Genomic DNA, 16,717 nt, shown 5'->3' with positions numbered 1-16,717 from the left:
TCAGAAGCCGCCGTCTTAGGACGGTCCCGCAACATCCAATAACAAGGGAGTTCCTGCCGGCCGGTGGCTTTCGCCCTTACAGCCCGCCTGCGTCAGCGCCGCTGCCGCGGGTCTTCCTGGGAGTTGTGGTCCGGGTCCCTCCCACCACGCTCCGCCCCGGAGGGCTGCGAACTATTACTCCCGGCAGGCCTTGTGGCGGCCCCGGGTGCACAAGCACTGGGGGCTGGGGGGCAGCCTGGGCCAACTTAGCTGTGGGACCTGTGGGACGCTGCGTGTGGTCCGGCGGTGGCTGGGCTGCCTCGCTTGACTACCGCACACATTCAGACCGACTGACTGACTGAGTTCCTCAGGGTTCCCCGCACCCCAGTCCCAGCATGGGCTGGCAAGTGGAGGGTTAGCGGGGACACAGCAGCCCAGGCAGAATCTGGAAGAGGCCGGGGTCCGCGGCAGCCTCCCCGAGCAAGGGGGATGGAATGACAGGTGAGTGGGGGCAGGGGTGCAAGCTTTGGGGTGGGCGCCCCAGCTCGCACCAGCCCCCGGCCAGCCTGGGCAGTGTGTGGGGGTAGACCTCCCTTCCCTCGCTCCCCTGCAAGCGGGCCACTCGTGCCCAGTTCGCGTCCCGGAGCCTCGGCCGGGGTGCAGCTCGGGGACCTGACGTCTGCGGGGCCTTGGTCGCGACGCTGGGTGCAGGTAGTGACTCCACGCTGACGGCTCGTAAGCGCCTCAGTGGATGAGTGCATGAGGAGGTGTGGCTTCCAGACCCCAGGGAGCCCAGGACAGGAGGCAGCTTTGGGTGTCGTGGTCGTGGGCCTAGGAAGGGACATGTAGACAGCAAGCCCAGCCGTAGCGCTGTTCTGTTGGAGGTGCATCTTGGCATCTCCCCACGGCCACATGATTGGATTGCTCAGGGCTTGTGCTGAAGGCCAGCAAGGTTAGGGGCCAGTCTCCAGACATAAAGCTGTAGTCCGAGTCACAAGGAGGGCAGGTGACTGGATGGCCAGACAGGTTAGCTTTTGACGGGTCTGTGGCCCGATAATTTGGCTTTGGTGCTTTTCACCCTGTGGATTCGTTCTGAAGCCATGTTTAAGAGGTTGTGTTTGTGTTTGAGTGTGCGTGTGTGGGCGGGAAGGATGATAAACAATCCTGCCTTTCCCCTCTGAGTTGAAAACCAATCAAGGGAATAAGTAAATGTGTCAGACAGGCTCCTCATGGGCACCAGCAGGCTTGGGGACAGAGCAGCCCAAGCATAGGGTCCCTGGCAAGACTAGCCCTTCCTGGAAGATCCCTTCTCTCCATTCCTTCTTGGCCTGTTGCTCCAGATGCAATAAGTACCGTATCTGAATGTCACTCTCCCGCCCAAGGTCAGCCCTGGGCAGTGAGTGGGCAATGACACCCCAGTCTGCTTGCTGGGTGCCTGAGGGTCTCCTTCTAGAGGGCCAAGATTGGGAGTGATAACAAGCCCATACTTCATGTGGGCTTCCTCCTCGGCAGATGTCTTGGTGCTGGGCAAGCAGGGTTTTCTCGCTTCTTTGTCTCAAGGCTTCACTCCACTGCCGGTGGGTCCGACCTCTCTGGGCACATGGGACGTCCACCAGCATCTTAGCCACAGCTACCACATGGCAGGAGCATGTGATTCACCAGTTTTTGCCAGTTGCTTATGCCACACACAAGTTAATCCAACAGTGTCATTAAGGCACAGCTGGAGGTGCAAGCTGAGAGGAAGCGGCTCCATGGCTAACGGGACAAGCTGCCGCCGCCACCCTATTCAAACCATCACAGGCTGACGAATGTTGAAGTCTCCGCGTTAGGAAAATCCCGGCACCCAATCACAAGGAAGCGCCACTGTCAAGCCGCTAATCGACATGCAGGACTACAGTGCCCAGAATCCATTGCGAGCGGACGACGTGTTTTAGCGACGCGTAGCCCCGCCGGGCTGAGGTGCGCTTTAGCGGCGCTCGCGGTTTACCAGGCGCAGAGAGACTGCAGGCGCGTGGGGCGGGCGGTGGCGTGTTCTCACAGTTTGGTTGCCTCGGTTTTAAGTTTTCCCGCTGGTTTCAGGAACGCGACTGGTAGCCTCTGGGAGGGAAGGCAGGATTCCGGCTCCGGAAGCCCGGGTGAGAGAGGGGACGACTCAGTCTGAAGCAGGAGACGGCCCTATCCCGGGAGGGCCTCCTTCGAGCTATAGCCGGGACACCCTTCCCGAGGTGGGACACAGGAGCCTGTCCATCTGAGAGGTGAGACAGCGCTTTTACCTGAAGGGACTTGGGGACCAAGAGCTTGACCTCCGACGAGGATGGAAGTTACACGCACCTTGGCCCAGTGCTTCTCCTACTGGTTTGGCACCTTAACGCAGTTTTTTTCTTTCTGTTTTTGGTTTTTGTTTTTTCCAACAGAATATGACTCAAGACCTGCCTTTGCTTGCGGTGCAGGAGGCCCTGAGGAAGTGCTTTCCCGTGGTGGAGGAGCAGCAGGGCCTGTGGCAGAGCACTCTGCGGGACTGCCAGCCCCTCCTGGTCTCCCTCAGCAACCTGGCAGAACAGCTGCAGGCCGCGCAGAACCTGCGGTTTGAGGATGTGCCGTCACTTCGGGCCTTCCCAGACTTACAGGAGCGGCTCAGGCGCAAGCAGCTGGAGGCTGGCGACACTGTCCTGGACAAGCTAGCGGAGAGGCTGTAAGAGACTCCATGGTGCTGTTTCTTGGAGGAAAGATTTTAAAACTGGCTGTTTTTCTCTTCCCTTGAAAGCATGTTATTTAGAGATGTCTCAGCCTTCCTTACTTTCCATCTGTTGCAGTGGGACCTCTGTCAAAAAGCCATTTTCTGGCATTTCCCTTGTCAGAGGTTAAACATGGCAGTGGTGGGCTTCATAGAAGTCACAAAAGTAGCACAGAAAAGGAGTGGCAAAAGCTTATTAGCCCTTCTAATAACCATAGTTTATTTTGGTAAAAGTCAATGAGTAACTGTGCTGTCAACTTAGTAGGTGCCAGAACTAAGAGTTTACATATGTTACCTCATAAAGTCTTTTCAAACACATCTGTACCTTAACCTCACTTAATTCCATTTTTCAGGTGAGGAAACTGAACAAGCAGATTGCTCATGGTCACACAGCTAGTACATAGTAGAGCTGGGATTCTGACTCAAGTGTGCCTGACACCAAAGCCAGAGGTCTTAACCATCACTTTGTCTTGCTATATATTGGTGTCTGTGTGCCCAAGAGTAGCATGTCTCCAAAGTCTGATTTATGCCTATTGTCAGGCCCTCTATCTTAGAGTTATAGATTATTGAGGACAGAGAAGAGAGAGGGCACATGTGGGTTTTCCTTGACCCAGAATGAAAGAAAATTTCAGTGTATAGGGTTTGTGTCATAGACTGGTAGTAAACTGTCAAAGATGAGGACATTTCCTTTTATTTATTTGTACAAAATACATTTATTAAGCATCTATGGGATGCCAAGCACAAGGTGCTGGGAATAGAACAGTGAACCAGACTTACTTCTTGTTCTTAGTTGAGGAGAAGAGATAGTTAAATTATGTTGTGGTATATTCTAAGATCATAATTAAGTGCAGCCTGTGAGGAGCGGGGAAGCTTGTGGGAGGAAATGATGTGAAAAACCTGAAGGATGAACGGGTGTAAGTTGGGTCAGAAGGTGGGTATGAATAGTGTTACATAGAGGATAGTATGGCAGAACAAGGGGGTGGTAAGCCAGCTCACTAGCGATGCATAAGCTCTGTAGAGGATCATATTATTGCTAGATCTGCCTCTCACTTCTGGATCAAGGAGACTTTGGTGAGGAATGACAAAATGTGCTATATCTCTACAGTGGAATATTAATTCAGCTATAAAAAGGAATGAAATGCAATCAGCCCTCTGATATTTTGTCTTTTTGTTTTTTTAATGCTGGTCACAGTCTATAAATAAGCACAAATTGTGTTTCAGAGGGTCAGATATTGTTTTGTGTACTTTTACTTCAATTGATTACATATTTGTGGGTGTTGGGTGGTTATTTTAAGTCTTTTTTTCAGTGTGAGTCATGGACAAACATTTTTGAAAGCCACAGTTCTAAGGAATGCCTTGCCCTTTGGGAAGTTGTAGCCTTTGTCTTGATGGCTGGGCTCCTTGGAGTCACCAATGAAATAAAAATGAATACTACAATATTTACCATAAGCTAGGCACTGCCCTAAGTACTTTGTGTGCATTATTTCATTTAATCTTTATAGTAACCCTTTTCATTCATTCATTCTTTGAACAAGTATATGTTGTTCTGTGTGACAGTCTGTGTTCTAAGTTCTTGGGATATACAGTGAGCAAAACAGACTGTTTTTATATCTGAGGGGGAATAAATAACTTTCCAAAGGTCCACAGTAGTCTGCATGCATCCAGAGACTAAACTTTACCATTCAGGAATTTACTAGGATGGGGCTAGAGAGCATGTGGATAGTACTGGTGTGCTGTTTCTGTTTCCTCTTGCTTATTCCCTTTTCACATACCTGGTGTGGGACTTTGAGTGAGCATTTGCTCTCCTTACACAGTTTTATGGCAGCCCCAGAAAGGTCCCTTGGTCTTTACTTTATTGGCTACTGAGCTTATCACATAGCTTTGAGAGCCATATAACTTCTTCAGCCTTTCCATCTTTAAACCAGTTCTTGATTTTTTTTTTTTTTTTTTGAGACAGAGTCTTGCTTTGTTACCCAGGCTAGAGTGAGTGCCATGGCATCAGCCTAGCTCACGGCAACCTCAAACTCCTGGGCTCAAGCGATCCTTCTGCCTCAGCCTCCCGAGTAGGTGGGACTACAGGCATACGCCACCATGCCCAGCTAATTTTTTTCTCTATATTTTTTTAGTTAGCCAATTAATTTCTTTCTGTTTATAGTAGAGACGGGGTTGCGCTCTCGCTCAGGCTGGTTTCAAACTCCTGACCTTGAGCAATCCGCCCGCCTCGGCCTCCCAGAGTGCTAGGATTACAGGCGTGAGTCACCATCACCAAGCCCGGCCCAGTTCTTGATTCTTGAGCCCTACCCCTACCCTACCTTCAAGGCACCGTCACTAAAGTCCTTAGACCAGTGGTCTTAACTGGGGGTGGTTTTTCTATCAGGGTACATTTGGCAATGTCTAGAGACAATTAGTGATTATTATGGCTTAGGGAGGGTGGAGGTATGGTTTATTCCTGTCATCTAGTGAGTAGAGGCCAGACATTCTCCTAAACATTGTATAATGCACAGAACAGCCTTCCACAACAAAGAATCATCTGGTCCAAAATATCAGTAGTAGTATTCCATGGTGTGTATATGAAAAAGGGAAAAAAATATATATATGTGTGTATATATATATGTGTATATATATATACATGTATGTATATATGTATATATATATATATCAGTAGTGCCAAAGTTGAGAAACCTTGCCTTATATCTTTCTCATGATATTGCCTAATGTCAGACTCTTTCCTCCAGGGTCACCCTCCTCAAGGTGAGTGACACGGTCAGCAGCCACGTGGAGCGAGTATTTGAGATCTATGAGCAGCATGCAGACACAGTTGGCATTGATGCTGTCCTGCAGCGTTCAGTTGTGAGCCCCTCTGTGGCTGACATGTTGGAATGGTTGCAAGATATCGAGAGACATTATCGAAATTCATATCCTTTGTGCACATTTCAGATAGTGTCCACAGCTGTTCCAAGAAGTCTTTCTAATTTCAGTTTTCACAAGATTGGAAAACTGTATAGTTTGGGTCAGTTCTCTTTGGTTTCTGAACTTGGATTCCTCCTGCATTCCTTTGTGCAACCATTCCTCACATAATTCACTGAGTAGCTACTACCTGCAGGGCACTGTTCTCTGCTGGGAGATAGGCATTTAGAAAGGAAAACAGAATGTCAAATGGTGCTAAGTGCTATGGAGAAAAATAAAGCAGAGAAAATGAGGAGTGAGGGTGGGGTTGTGATTTTAAATAGTGTGGTGAGGCCAGGCCTGATGAGAAAGTGATATTTGAGCAAAGATCTGAAGAGGGTAAGGGAGGGACCTATGTGGATATTTGGGGGAAGAGTGTTCCAGTGCAGAGTCCCCGAGGTAAGAACGTGCTTGGTGTATTCAGGAAATAGCAAGGAGGCCAGTGTGGCGAGAGCATAGTATGAGGGAGCCTAAGAGGAGATGTTAGCAAGGCTGGGCTAGACTTTGTAGGCCCTCAAGGTCTGTGAAAGAATTTTGGCTTTTACTGAGAGAGAGAGAAAGCTTAGAAGGTTTTAAGTAAGGAGTAAATGGGTAAAACCTGTATTTTTAGCAGTATCACACTGGCTGTGTTCTAGGGAAAGACTTGGGGTGTCGGGGACATGGCTGAAAGCAGAAAGACTACTTAGTTGAAGTTATGGTCTTTTCCTCTCTATTCTTGCCTGATATCCAAATCTACCCTCTGCATTAACTTTCTACCTTCATCATATAAGTAACTCCCAAGGCCCCACCTTTATTGTCTCTAGTCTTAAGTTTCAGTTTTCTACAGATGCCGCCAACTGTATTGTTCTTGGAACTGCAAACTCAATTTTAAAATTGAACTCTGTAATCTAGTCCTCAGATTCAACCCCTCTTTCCTTGAGCTACAGCTTCAACCCTATTTTTTCTTTTAAATTGCAGTAGTAGCAGTAGTCATGGTAGTAGCAGTAGGAGTGATAATAACAGCAGCATGGACAGAAGGAGCAAGGAGCTGCTAACTGTTAGCTGTAGCTAACAGTACTGAGGGGCCGGTCCAGTGGCTCTCGCCTGTAATCCTAGCATTCTGGGATGCTGAGGCAGGAGGATTGCTTGAGGCCAGGAGTTCGAGACCAGCCTAAGCAAGAGTGAGACCCCATCTCTACCAAAAAAAAAAAAAAAAAAAGATAAATTAGCTGGGCATGGTGCATGTTTGTAGTCTGAGCTTAGGCAGAATTGATTGAGCCTAGGAGTTTGAGGTTGCAGTGAGCTATGATGATGCCACTGTACTCTGGCCAGGGTGACAGAGGGAGACTTGATCTCAAAAAAAAAAAAGCAAAAACATACTGAGCATTTGGTGTGTGTTAGAATGTTTACAGTCAAGTTTTTGGTTCCATTTCCCTGGCACTTTTTGTATTTTCCTTCTCTATCCACTCCGTAGTGTCTTTTTTTTTTTTTTTTTGAGACAGAGTCTTGCTTTGTTGCCCAGGCTAGAGTGAGTGCCGTGGCGTCACCTAGCTCACAGCAACCTCAAACTCCTGGGCTCAAGCAATCCTACTGCCTCAGCCTCCAAGTAGCTGGGACTACAGGCATGCGCCACCATGCCCAGCTAATTTTTCTATATATATTAGTTGGCCAATTAATTTCTTTCTATCTATAGTAGAGATGGGGTCTCGCTCTTGCTCAGAGCTGGTTTTGAACTCCTGACCTTGAGCAATCCGCCCGCCTCGGCCTCCCAGAGTGCTAGGATTACAGGTGTGAGCCACCGCGCCTGGCCCCCTCCGTTGTTTTTTACCTCTCACTTGGACTCAATTGCATATAGCCTCATGACAGGTTTCTTTGTCTCTAGCTTCTCTCTCTCTAAACCAGGGGTCCTCAAACTTTTAAACTGGGGGGCCAGTTCACTGTCCCTCAGGCCGTTGGAGGGCCAGAGTATAGTTTAAAAAAAACTATGAACAAATTCCTATGCACACTGCACATATCTTATTTTGAAGTAAAAAAACAAATAGGCAAAAACACACGCATGTGGCCCATGGGCCATAGTTTGAGGACACCTGCTCTAAATGATCTCCAATTAGTGACCTCAATTCATATAGCTTCAGGAAGTCTAGTTCTGATCCTGTTACTTGTTTGGGAATTGTTCTGTACTTGTATAGGAATAGCTTCTGTTGTTAGGATAAGTTCAGAATCACTGCCTTGGCACTCAGTGTTCTTTGTACTCAGTTCTGGCTCAGCCCTCCTTTTTTTTTTTTATTTTATCATATTATGGGGGTACAAATATTGTTAGAGTTACATATATTGCCCCTGCCATTCCTCCCCCGACCCCCTGCCTTACCAAAACATCAAGCGTGTCCTACCCCCAGGTGGTGCGCATCGCACCTGTTTTGTAAGTATAAATTCTTCCCCACCTCCCCCTCCTTCCTCCTCCCATCTGCCCACCACCTGATAAAAGTTTGTTTGTTTTTTCTATTTTTGACCTTTGGGCTACATTGTATCTCTTTGCCTTTCCCTAGGAAGGGTTAGAGGTATTCCCACCCCCCAATGCTCACCACAACCCTAAGATGTGTATTTCCCCCTCCCCCAAACCCTGGTGGGCACTATCACCCTTTGAGCCCATAGTTTTAATCAGTCAGTACCAATTTGATGGCGAGTAGATGTGGAGCCCGTTTTCTTGATCTTGTGTCATCTCACTTTGGATAACGGGCTTAAGCTTAATGCAGGATAGCATAAATGGTGCTAGCTCATTGTCATTTCTTAGAATTGAGTAGTATTCCATTGTGAGCATATATCAAATTTTAATTATCCACTTGTGAATTGACGGACATTTGGGTTGTTTCCATGATCTTGCAATAGTGAATTGTGCTGCTGTAAACATTCGGGTGCAGATGTCTTTATAGTAGAATGTCTTATGCTCTTTTGGGTAGATGCCCAACAATGCTATTGCTGGGTCAAATGGTATTTCTATAGCTGTTTGAGGTATCTCCAAATTCTTTTCCACAGAGGCTGCACTAATTTGCAGTCCCACCAGCAATGTAGGAGTGTTCCCATCTCTCCATAGCCTCGCCAGCATTTGTTGTTTTGGGATTTCTTGATACAAGCCATTCTCACTGGTGTTAGATGGTATCTCATTGTGGTTTTGATTTGCATTTCTCTGATGATTAGAGATGCTGATCATTTTTTAATATGTTTGCAGGCCATTATTCTGTCTTCTTTGGAGAAATTTCTGTTCATTTCCATTGCCCCTTTCTTGATGGGATTTCTTTTTTCTTGTTCTTTTTTAGTTCTAGATAGATTCTTGTTATTAGACCTTTATCAGAAATGTAGAGAGCAAATATTTTCTCCCACTCTGTGGGTTGTCTATTTGCTCTGATGATGGTTTCCTTAGCTGTGCAGAAACTTTTTAATTTGATGAGATCCCATTTGTTTATTTTTGATGCAGTGGTGATTGCCTTGGGGCTCTTCACCAAAAATTGTCTGCCCAGACTCTAATAGGGTTTTCCCAATGTCTTCTTCTAGGATTCTTAAGGTTTCTTGCCTTAGGTTATCTATTGTCTGTTATCTATCTTGAGTGAATTTTTGTGAGAGGTGAGAGATAGGGATCCTGTTTCAATCTTCTGCATGTAGCTAACCAGTTTTCCCAGCACCATTTATTGAAGAGGGATTCTTTTCCTCATTGTATATTTTTGTCTGCTTTATCAAATATTAGGTTGCCGTAAACTGATGGTTTCATCTCTGGTATCCCAGATCTATTCTAGATATCGATGCTTCTGTTCTTGTGCCAGTACCAGGCTGATTTAACTATTATTGCTTTATAGTAAAGCTTGAAGTCAGGAAGATTGATGCCTCCTAGTTTGTTCTTCTTACTTAAGATTGCTTTGGCTATACGAGTTTTTTTCTGGTTCCATACAAAGTGCAGAATTATTTTTTCTAGATCTGTAAAGAATGCTGGTGATATTTTGGTGGAGATTGCATTAATTCTGTAGATAACTTTAGGTAATAGTGACATTTTAACGATATTGATTCTACCAATCCATGAACAACGTAGATTTTCCCATCTGTTCAAATCATCTGCAATTTCTTTTTTTCAGTGTTTCATAGTTCTCCCTGTATAAATCTTTCATATCTTTTGTTAAGTATACTCCTAGATATTTAATTTTCCTTGGGGCTATAGTAAAGGGTATTGCGTTTTGTTTTTTTTTTTTTTTTTTGAGACAGAGTCTCACTTTGTTGCCCAGGCTAGAGTGAGCGCCGTGGCATCAGCCTAGCTCACAGCAACTTCAATCTCCTGGGCTCAAGTGATCCTCCTGCCTCAGCCTCCCAAGTAGCTGGGACTACAGGCATGTGCCACCATGCCCGGCTAATTTTTCGTATATATATTTTTAGCTGGTCAATTGATTTCTTTCTATTTTTAGTAGAGACGGGGGTCTCGCTCAGGGTGGTTTTGAACTCCTGACCTCGAGCAGTCCGCCCGCCTCGGCCTCCCAGAGTGCTAGGATTACAGGCATGAGCCACCACACCTGGCTGGTATTGCGTTTTTTGATTTGAGTTTCTGCTTGATGGTTCTTGGCATATATGAGTGCTTCTGATTTGTGTATATTGATTTTATAGCCTGAAACTTTACCAAATTTATTTATTAAATCTAGGAATCTCTTGGATGAATCCATGGGATTTTCTAGGTATAATATATCATCAGCAAAGATCGAGAGTTTGATCTCGTCTGCCCACACTTGGATGCCCTTAATACCCCTCTCTTGTCTGTTTGCTATAGCTAGGACTTTGAGTACTATGTTGAATAGAAGAGGAGACAGTGGACATCCTTGTCTAGTTCTAGATCGAAGAGGGAATGATTTCAGTTTTTCCCCATTTAGGATGATATTGGCAGCGGGTTTGTCATAAATGGATTTGATAAGTTTAAGGTATGAACCGTCTATGCCTATTTTGTTAAGAGTTTTTATCATAAAGGTGTGTTGGACTTTATCAAATGCTTTTTCTGCATCTATTGCCAGAATCATATGGTCTTTGTTCTTGATTTTATTTATGAAGTGAATTGCATTTATAGACTTGCATATGTTGAACCAGCCTTGCATCCCTGGAATAAAGCCCGCCTGGTCATGGTGAATTATTTTTTTGATGTGCTGCTGAATTCTGTTTGCTAGAATTTTATTTAGGATTTTTGCATCTGTATTCATGAGGGATATTGGTCTATAATTTTCTTTTTTTGTTACGTCCTTTCCTGGCTTTGGTATCAAGGTGATATTGGTTTCGTAGAATGAGTTAGGAAGGGTACTATCTTTCTCAATGGTGTTGAATAGTTTCTGTAGTATAGGTATGAGTTCATCTTTGTACGCTTAGTAGAACTCTGAAGTATTGCCATCGGGTCGGGGACTTTTCCGTTTGGGGAGGTTTTTAATTACTGCTTCAATTTCTGAGCTTGAGATTGGTCTGTTCAGGAGATCTGTTACCTCTTGGGTTAACTTAGGGAGGTTGTATGTATCCAGGAATTTGTCCATTTGATCTTCGTTCTGTAGTTGTTGGGCATATAGATTTTTATAGTAATCAAATATAATGTTTTGTATTTCTGTAGTGTCTGTTGTGATCTCTCCTTTTTCATTTCTTATTGAGTTTGTTAGAGTCTTTTCCCTTTGAGTCCTTGTCAATCTTGCAAGAGGGCTATCAATTTTGTTTATCTTTTCAAATAAACCGTCCTTTTAGCTGCCTTTACTACTATTCTTTGTGTGGTATCCATGCCAACCAAAGTGGAAGGTTTGCTTTCCCTGAATCCATTTTATGCATTGCCATTCTGTGTCTTGGCTTATACGTTTCCTACCAACTGGAATGTTTCTGCTATCCTCTAAACTGGATGTATTCATCCTTTGAACTTCCACTGAGTTTTATCTTTCATATTACTTTGATTCTTTCTACTCACTATCTGGTTCTGTTCTCACCACGGAAGATCCCAGATTTTAGGGACAGTGTTTCATTCCTTTTTTTCCCATAGCATGAAGTCATGTTATTAAAGAGTTGCTCAGGAAATATCTGTAGCACAGGTGAATCCTGCTCACTTGGTAAAATGTAAGGATAGCTGCATTTTCACTTTTATAGCTCCCTATAGTTCTCACCAGAGTATTTTTTCCTTCAACATATTTCATTTTCTTTTTGAGCAGTCCTTAACTTCCAGGAAGGTACCTGAAGAGAAAGTACCTCCTCTCCTCAATCCAGTGGGGAGACTTGGCAAACATCCAAGCTTTGCCCACGGCCTGGGACCGAATTTCAAAAGATGAACCGCAAGACCTTGTACAAGGTACTGTTTTTGTTTATTTCTTCACGTCACCTCCTTTCCTTCCCTGTGGCTCACACTCTTTGTAAACACTAGAGAGGTGCCATCGTCTTGCCTCTCTGTCTTTTATAAATCTGATGTTTTGTGTTCTTTGGAGAGGTGATAATGCCACAGGTTTTCTTTCTTCCTATTCTAGATATCCTATTGAATGTTTCCTTCTTCCTGGAAGAGTAAGGAAGATATGTGTTTATCTGGAGACCAGGGGCACCACAGTTGAAGACTGACATTGCTGCACTCTGGTATTTCTAAAGAAGTTCCAGTGTTTCAACCTGACATATTTGAAATACCAAGCCTAGAACCTACGGACTGGGTCTCGGGGGGATTGGTGCTCAATGTCTCCAATGTTGGAGCTTTTCCGTGCTAGCCCATGACTGAGAGTACATCGACCACTTCTTGATCTTTTCTGAGGCTCAAGGAAGTGGATGGAGGCAAAGAAAAAGCAGAGAGGAAAGGCGATATTGAGGAACATGATGCGTTGGTATCTGTCATAAGGCCCAAAACGGCAAGGAAAGAAAGCACAGGAGGTAGAGTGGCACTGTCATTGTGTCATACAAAGTGCTGAGTCTGGTTTACACCAGCTCCTGGTTTTGTGTATTTGTGTCAGTGCCTGAATCCTTGATGAATGAGAAAGTGGTTTTGCTGATTTAAATATATTAGGGTGATATTGGTGGAAAATAAAAAAATTTTGGCCAGTGGTGATAGTCCCTCATCATCAAGCCAGTTTCTGTTTCCAGAGCCTGCCAGCAGGGGGAGGTGGTGCAGCATGGATTCTTCTGATGCTTTGTCTCTGAAGAGTGGTCCCTTACTGCTGATGCCCTCTCGGAGGATGCAACTGGCATTAGATACCCAAAATGACAGGTTTTTTGGCCAAATTTGGCATCTGACTCACCACATTCCTCTGAGTGTGGTATAGCTGCACGGGGCGGGGTGGGACGGGACCAGCCCTGAGTTAGGTGATCAGGGTTACATTTCTGAGCCCAGGGCCTTCGTCTGTGCAATGGTTAAGTTACTTTCAGACCATGCAGCTTTGCAGGATGTTGGAGAAATCTCAATCATGGGGGGGCGGGGCAAAAAAAAGGAAAAATCTCAATCATTGAACATAAAGGGGCTTAATAAAGAGTAGGTATTTTTAAAATGAAAAGAGCTTTATTTTTCTTATTACGAAAGTGATATGAAAAGAAAAAAAAATTAAAAAAAAAAAAAGAAAGTGATATGATTTTATAAAAATCATAGAACTGTAGAAAAAATTTTAAATGTACACAAATATAAAACTCCACCAGAGAAAAAAAAGGAGAAAAGAAGAGAAAAAAAAAATAAAATAAAACTCCACCAGATATTTTGATAAATATCCTTTGGGTGTCCACAAATTATTTTAAAGAAACATGGTATCAATACATACTGTTAAATTGTCTTTTTTTTAAAATCTTAATATAGCTGCCCATCTTTTCATATCTTAAATATAGCTGAACACAATTATATGCATTATATATCTTTTGTGAATGTGTTTTATCTTACCTTTTCCATGTATTTTTCCAAATCTTCATGTTTTTCTATCTACAAAGGTAATGCATTCTGATTATGAAAAATTAAAATATTACATAGAAATGCACCATTGTCCACCTACCAGATAACTACAATTAGTGCAGTATATATTTTTCCAAAAATTAATTAAAATTGTTTATATAATTATTATAAGTAGACACTAAGAGGTATTTGAGTATTGAGTCTTATGAAGGGCTCAGGGGACAGAAAGGAAAGAGAGCCCTAGCAGTGTTTACAGTCAACCAGAGAAGGATTGAAACCAGTGTTTCTTAAACTTTAATGTACACGCGAATCACTGATATCTTGTTAAAACTCATTGATTTATTTATATTTTTTTAGAGACAGGGTCTTGCTCTGTCACCCAGTCTGTAGTGCAGTGGAGCAATCATAGCTCACTGCAACCTCGTCCTCCCAGGCTTAAGTGATCCTCCCACCTTGGCCTCCCATGTAGCTGGGACTACAGGCGCGCACCGCTATGCCTTGCTAATTTTTCTATTTTTTTGTAGAGATAGGGTCTTGCTATGTTGCTTAGGCTGGTCTTAAACTCCTGGGTTCAAGCAATCCTCTTGCCTCAACCTCCCAAAGTACCAGAATTATAGGTGTGAGCTACCATGCCCAGCTGGGGCGAGACAGGTATGCACCTGTAGTCCCAGTTACTTGGGAGACTGAGCCAGAAGGATTGGTTGAGTCCAAGGGTTGAAGGTGACAGTGAGATATGATCACATCACTGCACTGCAGCCTGAGTGAGGGCAGCAGAGTGAGGCCTTGTCTAAGGAAGGGAGGGATGGAGGGAGTTCCTGTTCCATATTCCATGTAGCAAGTAGCAAGGAAATAGTTCCTCATTCTGCATTCCATATAGCAAGTAACAAGGAAGGCAGGGATGGAGGGAGGGAGGACTAAATAGTTCCTAGTTCCATATACTGTATAGCAAGTAACATGAGTTCATAGAAGGATGGAAATGGAAGAATGGCATGGTAGGAAATGGGTCACTAAGTGTGGACTGGAACCACACTGTGAAGAGCTCTAAATCTTAGCTCAAGAGTATATTTTGGGCTGGGCATGGTGGCTCACGCCAGTAATCCTAGCACTCTGGGAGGTCGAGGCGGGAGGATCGCTGAAGGTCAGGAGTTTGAAACCAGCCTGAGCAAGAGCGAGACCCCGTCTCTACTAAAAATAGAAAGAAATTAATTGGCTAACTAAAAATATATAGAAAAAATTAGCCGGGCATGGTGGCGCATGCGTGTAGTCCCAGCTACTTGGGAGACTGAGGCAGTAGGATTGCTTGAGCCCAGGAGTTTGAGGTTGCTGTGAGCTAGGCTGACACCATGGCACTGTAGCCCGGGCACCAGAGTGAGACTCTGTCTCAAAAAAAAAAGTATATTTTGTTCTACACATGGGAGTTGCTTTCTTGTTGATGTGTGTCTAATAAAGAGCATTTTAAATTTCCCTCATTGAAACAAGTATTGACTAAATAGAACTAAATGTGTTTATGGTACTTAGTAATAACTGTTACTTAAGTATAATTGTTTTTATTTTGTTTCCTCTTACCTTTTTTGTCTATTAAAATGCCATCATTTTCTTTCTTTTTAAATTTAAAATAAATTTGATTTATATTTTGAATAAGTGATATATCCACATTGTAAAAAAAGATACACAAAAGCATATTCAGGCTGGGCGTGGTGACTCATGCCTGTAATCCTAGCACTCTGGGAAGCTGAAGCAGGAGGATTGGTTGAGCTCAGGAATTTAAGACCAGCCTCAGCAAGACAGTGAGACCCTGTCTCTACAAAACATAGAACAATTAGCCAGATGTAGTGGTGTGCACCTGTAGTCCTAGCTACTCAGGAGGCTGAGGCAGGAGGATCACTTGAGCTCATGAGTTGGAGGTTGCAGTGAGCTGTGATGAGGCCACTGTACTCTAGCCTGGGCGACACAGTGAGACTCTGTCTCAAAAAAAAAAAAAACACATTCAGGGAAAAATTCTTCCCCAGTTACCCAGTTCTCTGCCCTCGAGGCAACCAATATTAAATATTTCTAGTGTATCCTTCCAGAAATATTCTTTGGTTATGTAAGTGTGTGGTGGATATCCTCTAAGACAGCTCCCAATGGTCCCACATTTAGTATTCATGTCCTTGTATATGCCCCTACCCTGGGGTATATAATGTGGACTGGACTTAGAGATTTGCTTCTCATAAAAAGAACACTGCAGAAGTGGTAGGATTCTGAAAATAGATTATAAAGACAGACTGCACCTTCCATCTTGGGTGCTATCTCTCACTCTCTTGGATCACCCACCCTGGAGGAAGTCACCTGTGACACTGAGGCAGCCCTGTGGAGAGACCAGTACCTCCCAACCACTTGAGTGAGCTTGGAAGCAGATCCTCCTTCCCCTGGTCGAGCCTTCAGGTGTGTCCACAGCCCCAGCTAACAGCTGATTACAACCTCATGAGGCCCTGAACCAAAGGCAACCAGCTAAGCTGCCCAGGTTACTGACCCATGTGTACTGACATAATAAATGTTTTAAGTCGCTAAGTTTTGGGGTAATTTGTTCCACAGCAATAGATAATAACAAAAAATGTTTTTGTTTTCTCCCCTATTTTTGTATGTATAGTAACATATTGTATACCCAGTTTTGTACCTTGTGTTTTCCACTTACTGTATCTTGGAGTTTGTTCTGTATGAATACATTAAAAATGTCCTTAAATTTTTTTCTTAAATAGTTGCCTAGTTTTCTATTGTGTGGGTATACCATAATTTATTTAACTGGCCCCTTACCGATGGACATTTTCCAAAATCTTTTTTTTTTTTTTTTTTTTTTTGAGACAGAGTCTCGCTTTCTTGCCTAGGCTAGAATGGGTGCCGTGGTGTCAGCCTAGCTCACAGCAACCTCAAACTCCTGGGCTCAAGCGATCCTCCTGCCTCAGCCTCCCGAGTAGCTGGGACTACAGGCACGAGCCACCATGCCTGGGTGATTTTTATATTATATATATTAGTTGGCCAATTAATTTCTTTCTATTTTTATGGTAGAGACGGGGTCTCCCTCAGGCTGGTTTTGAACTCCTGACCTTGAGCAATCCGCCTGCCTCGACCTCCCAGAGTGCTAGGATTATAGGCGTGAGCCACCTCGCCCGGCCCATTTTCCAAAATCTTAATAGCTATTAGGTTTT

At 44.2% G+C, this 16,717-nt stretch overlaps 1 protein-coding gene across 8 annotated transcripts; it reads left to right on the top strand.

Annotated features, from left to right (window-relative positions):
* Positions 1 to 175: 175 nt before the first annotated feature.
* Positions 176 to 16,267, top strand: AIRIM (AFG2 interacting ribosome maturation factor). 8 transcript variants are annotated; one of them, XM_075996765.1, is made up of 7 exons: positions 176 to 480; positions 1,540 to 1,938; positions 2,059 to 2,234; positions 2,394 to 2,671; positions 5,449 to 5,628; positions 11,854 to 11,972; positions 12,145 to 16,267. In XM_075996765.1, the coding sequence occupies exons 4-7, from the start codon at positions 2,397 to 2,399 to the stop codon at positions 12,180 to 12,182; spliced, it is 612 nt and encodes a 203-aa protein (XP_075852880.1). In that variant the 5' UTR covers positions 176 to 480; positions 1,540 to 1,938; positions 2,059 to 2,234; positions 2,394 to 2,396; the 3' UTR covers positions 12,183 to 16,267. The 8 variants fall into 8 exon arrangements, with proteins under 8 accessions (XP_075852880.1, XP_075852869.1, XP_075852863.1 ...); XM_075996754.1 differs by lacking the exons at positions 11,854 to 11,972; positions 12,145 to 16,267 and having other exon boundaries at positions 2,059 to 2,204; positions 5,449 to 7,987; XM_075996748.1 differs by lacking the exons at positions 11,854 to 11,972; positions 12,145 to 16,267 and having other exon boundaries at positions 5,449 to 7,986.
* Positions 16,268 to 16,717: the final 450 nt, after the last annotated feature.

The sequence above is a fragment of the Microcebus murinus genome, chromosome 2, assembly GCF_040939455.1.
Source record: "Microcebus murinus isolate Inina chromosome 2, M.murinus_Inina_mat1.0, whole genome shotgun sequence".
Lineage (NCBI taxonomy): Eukaryota > Metazoa > Chordata > Mammalia > Primates > Cheirogaleidae > Microcebus > Microcebus murinus.
Note: the sequence above shows the minus strand (reverse complement) of the source record. Positions and strands in the feature narration are given on the sequence as shown.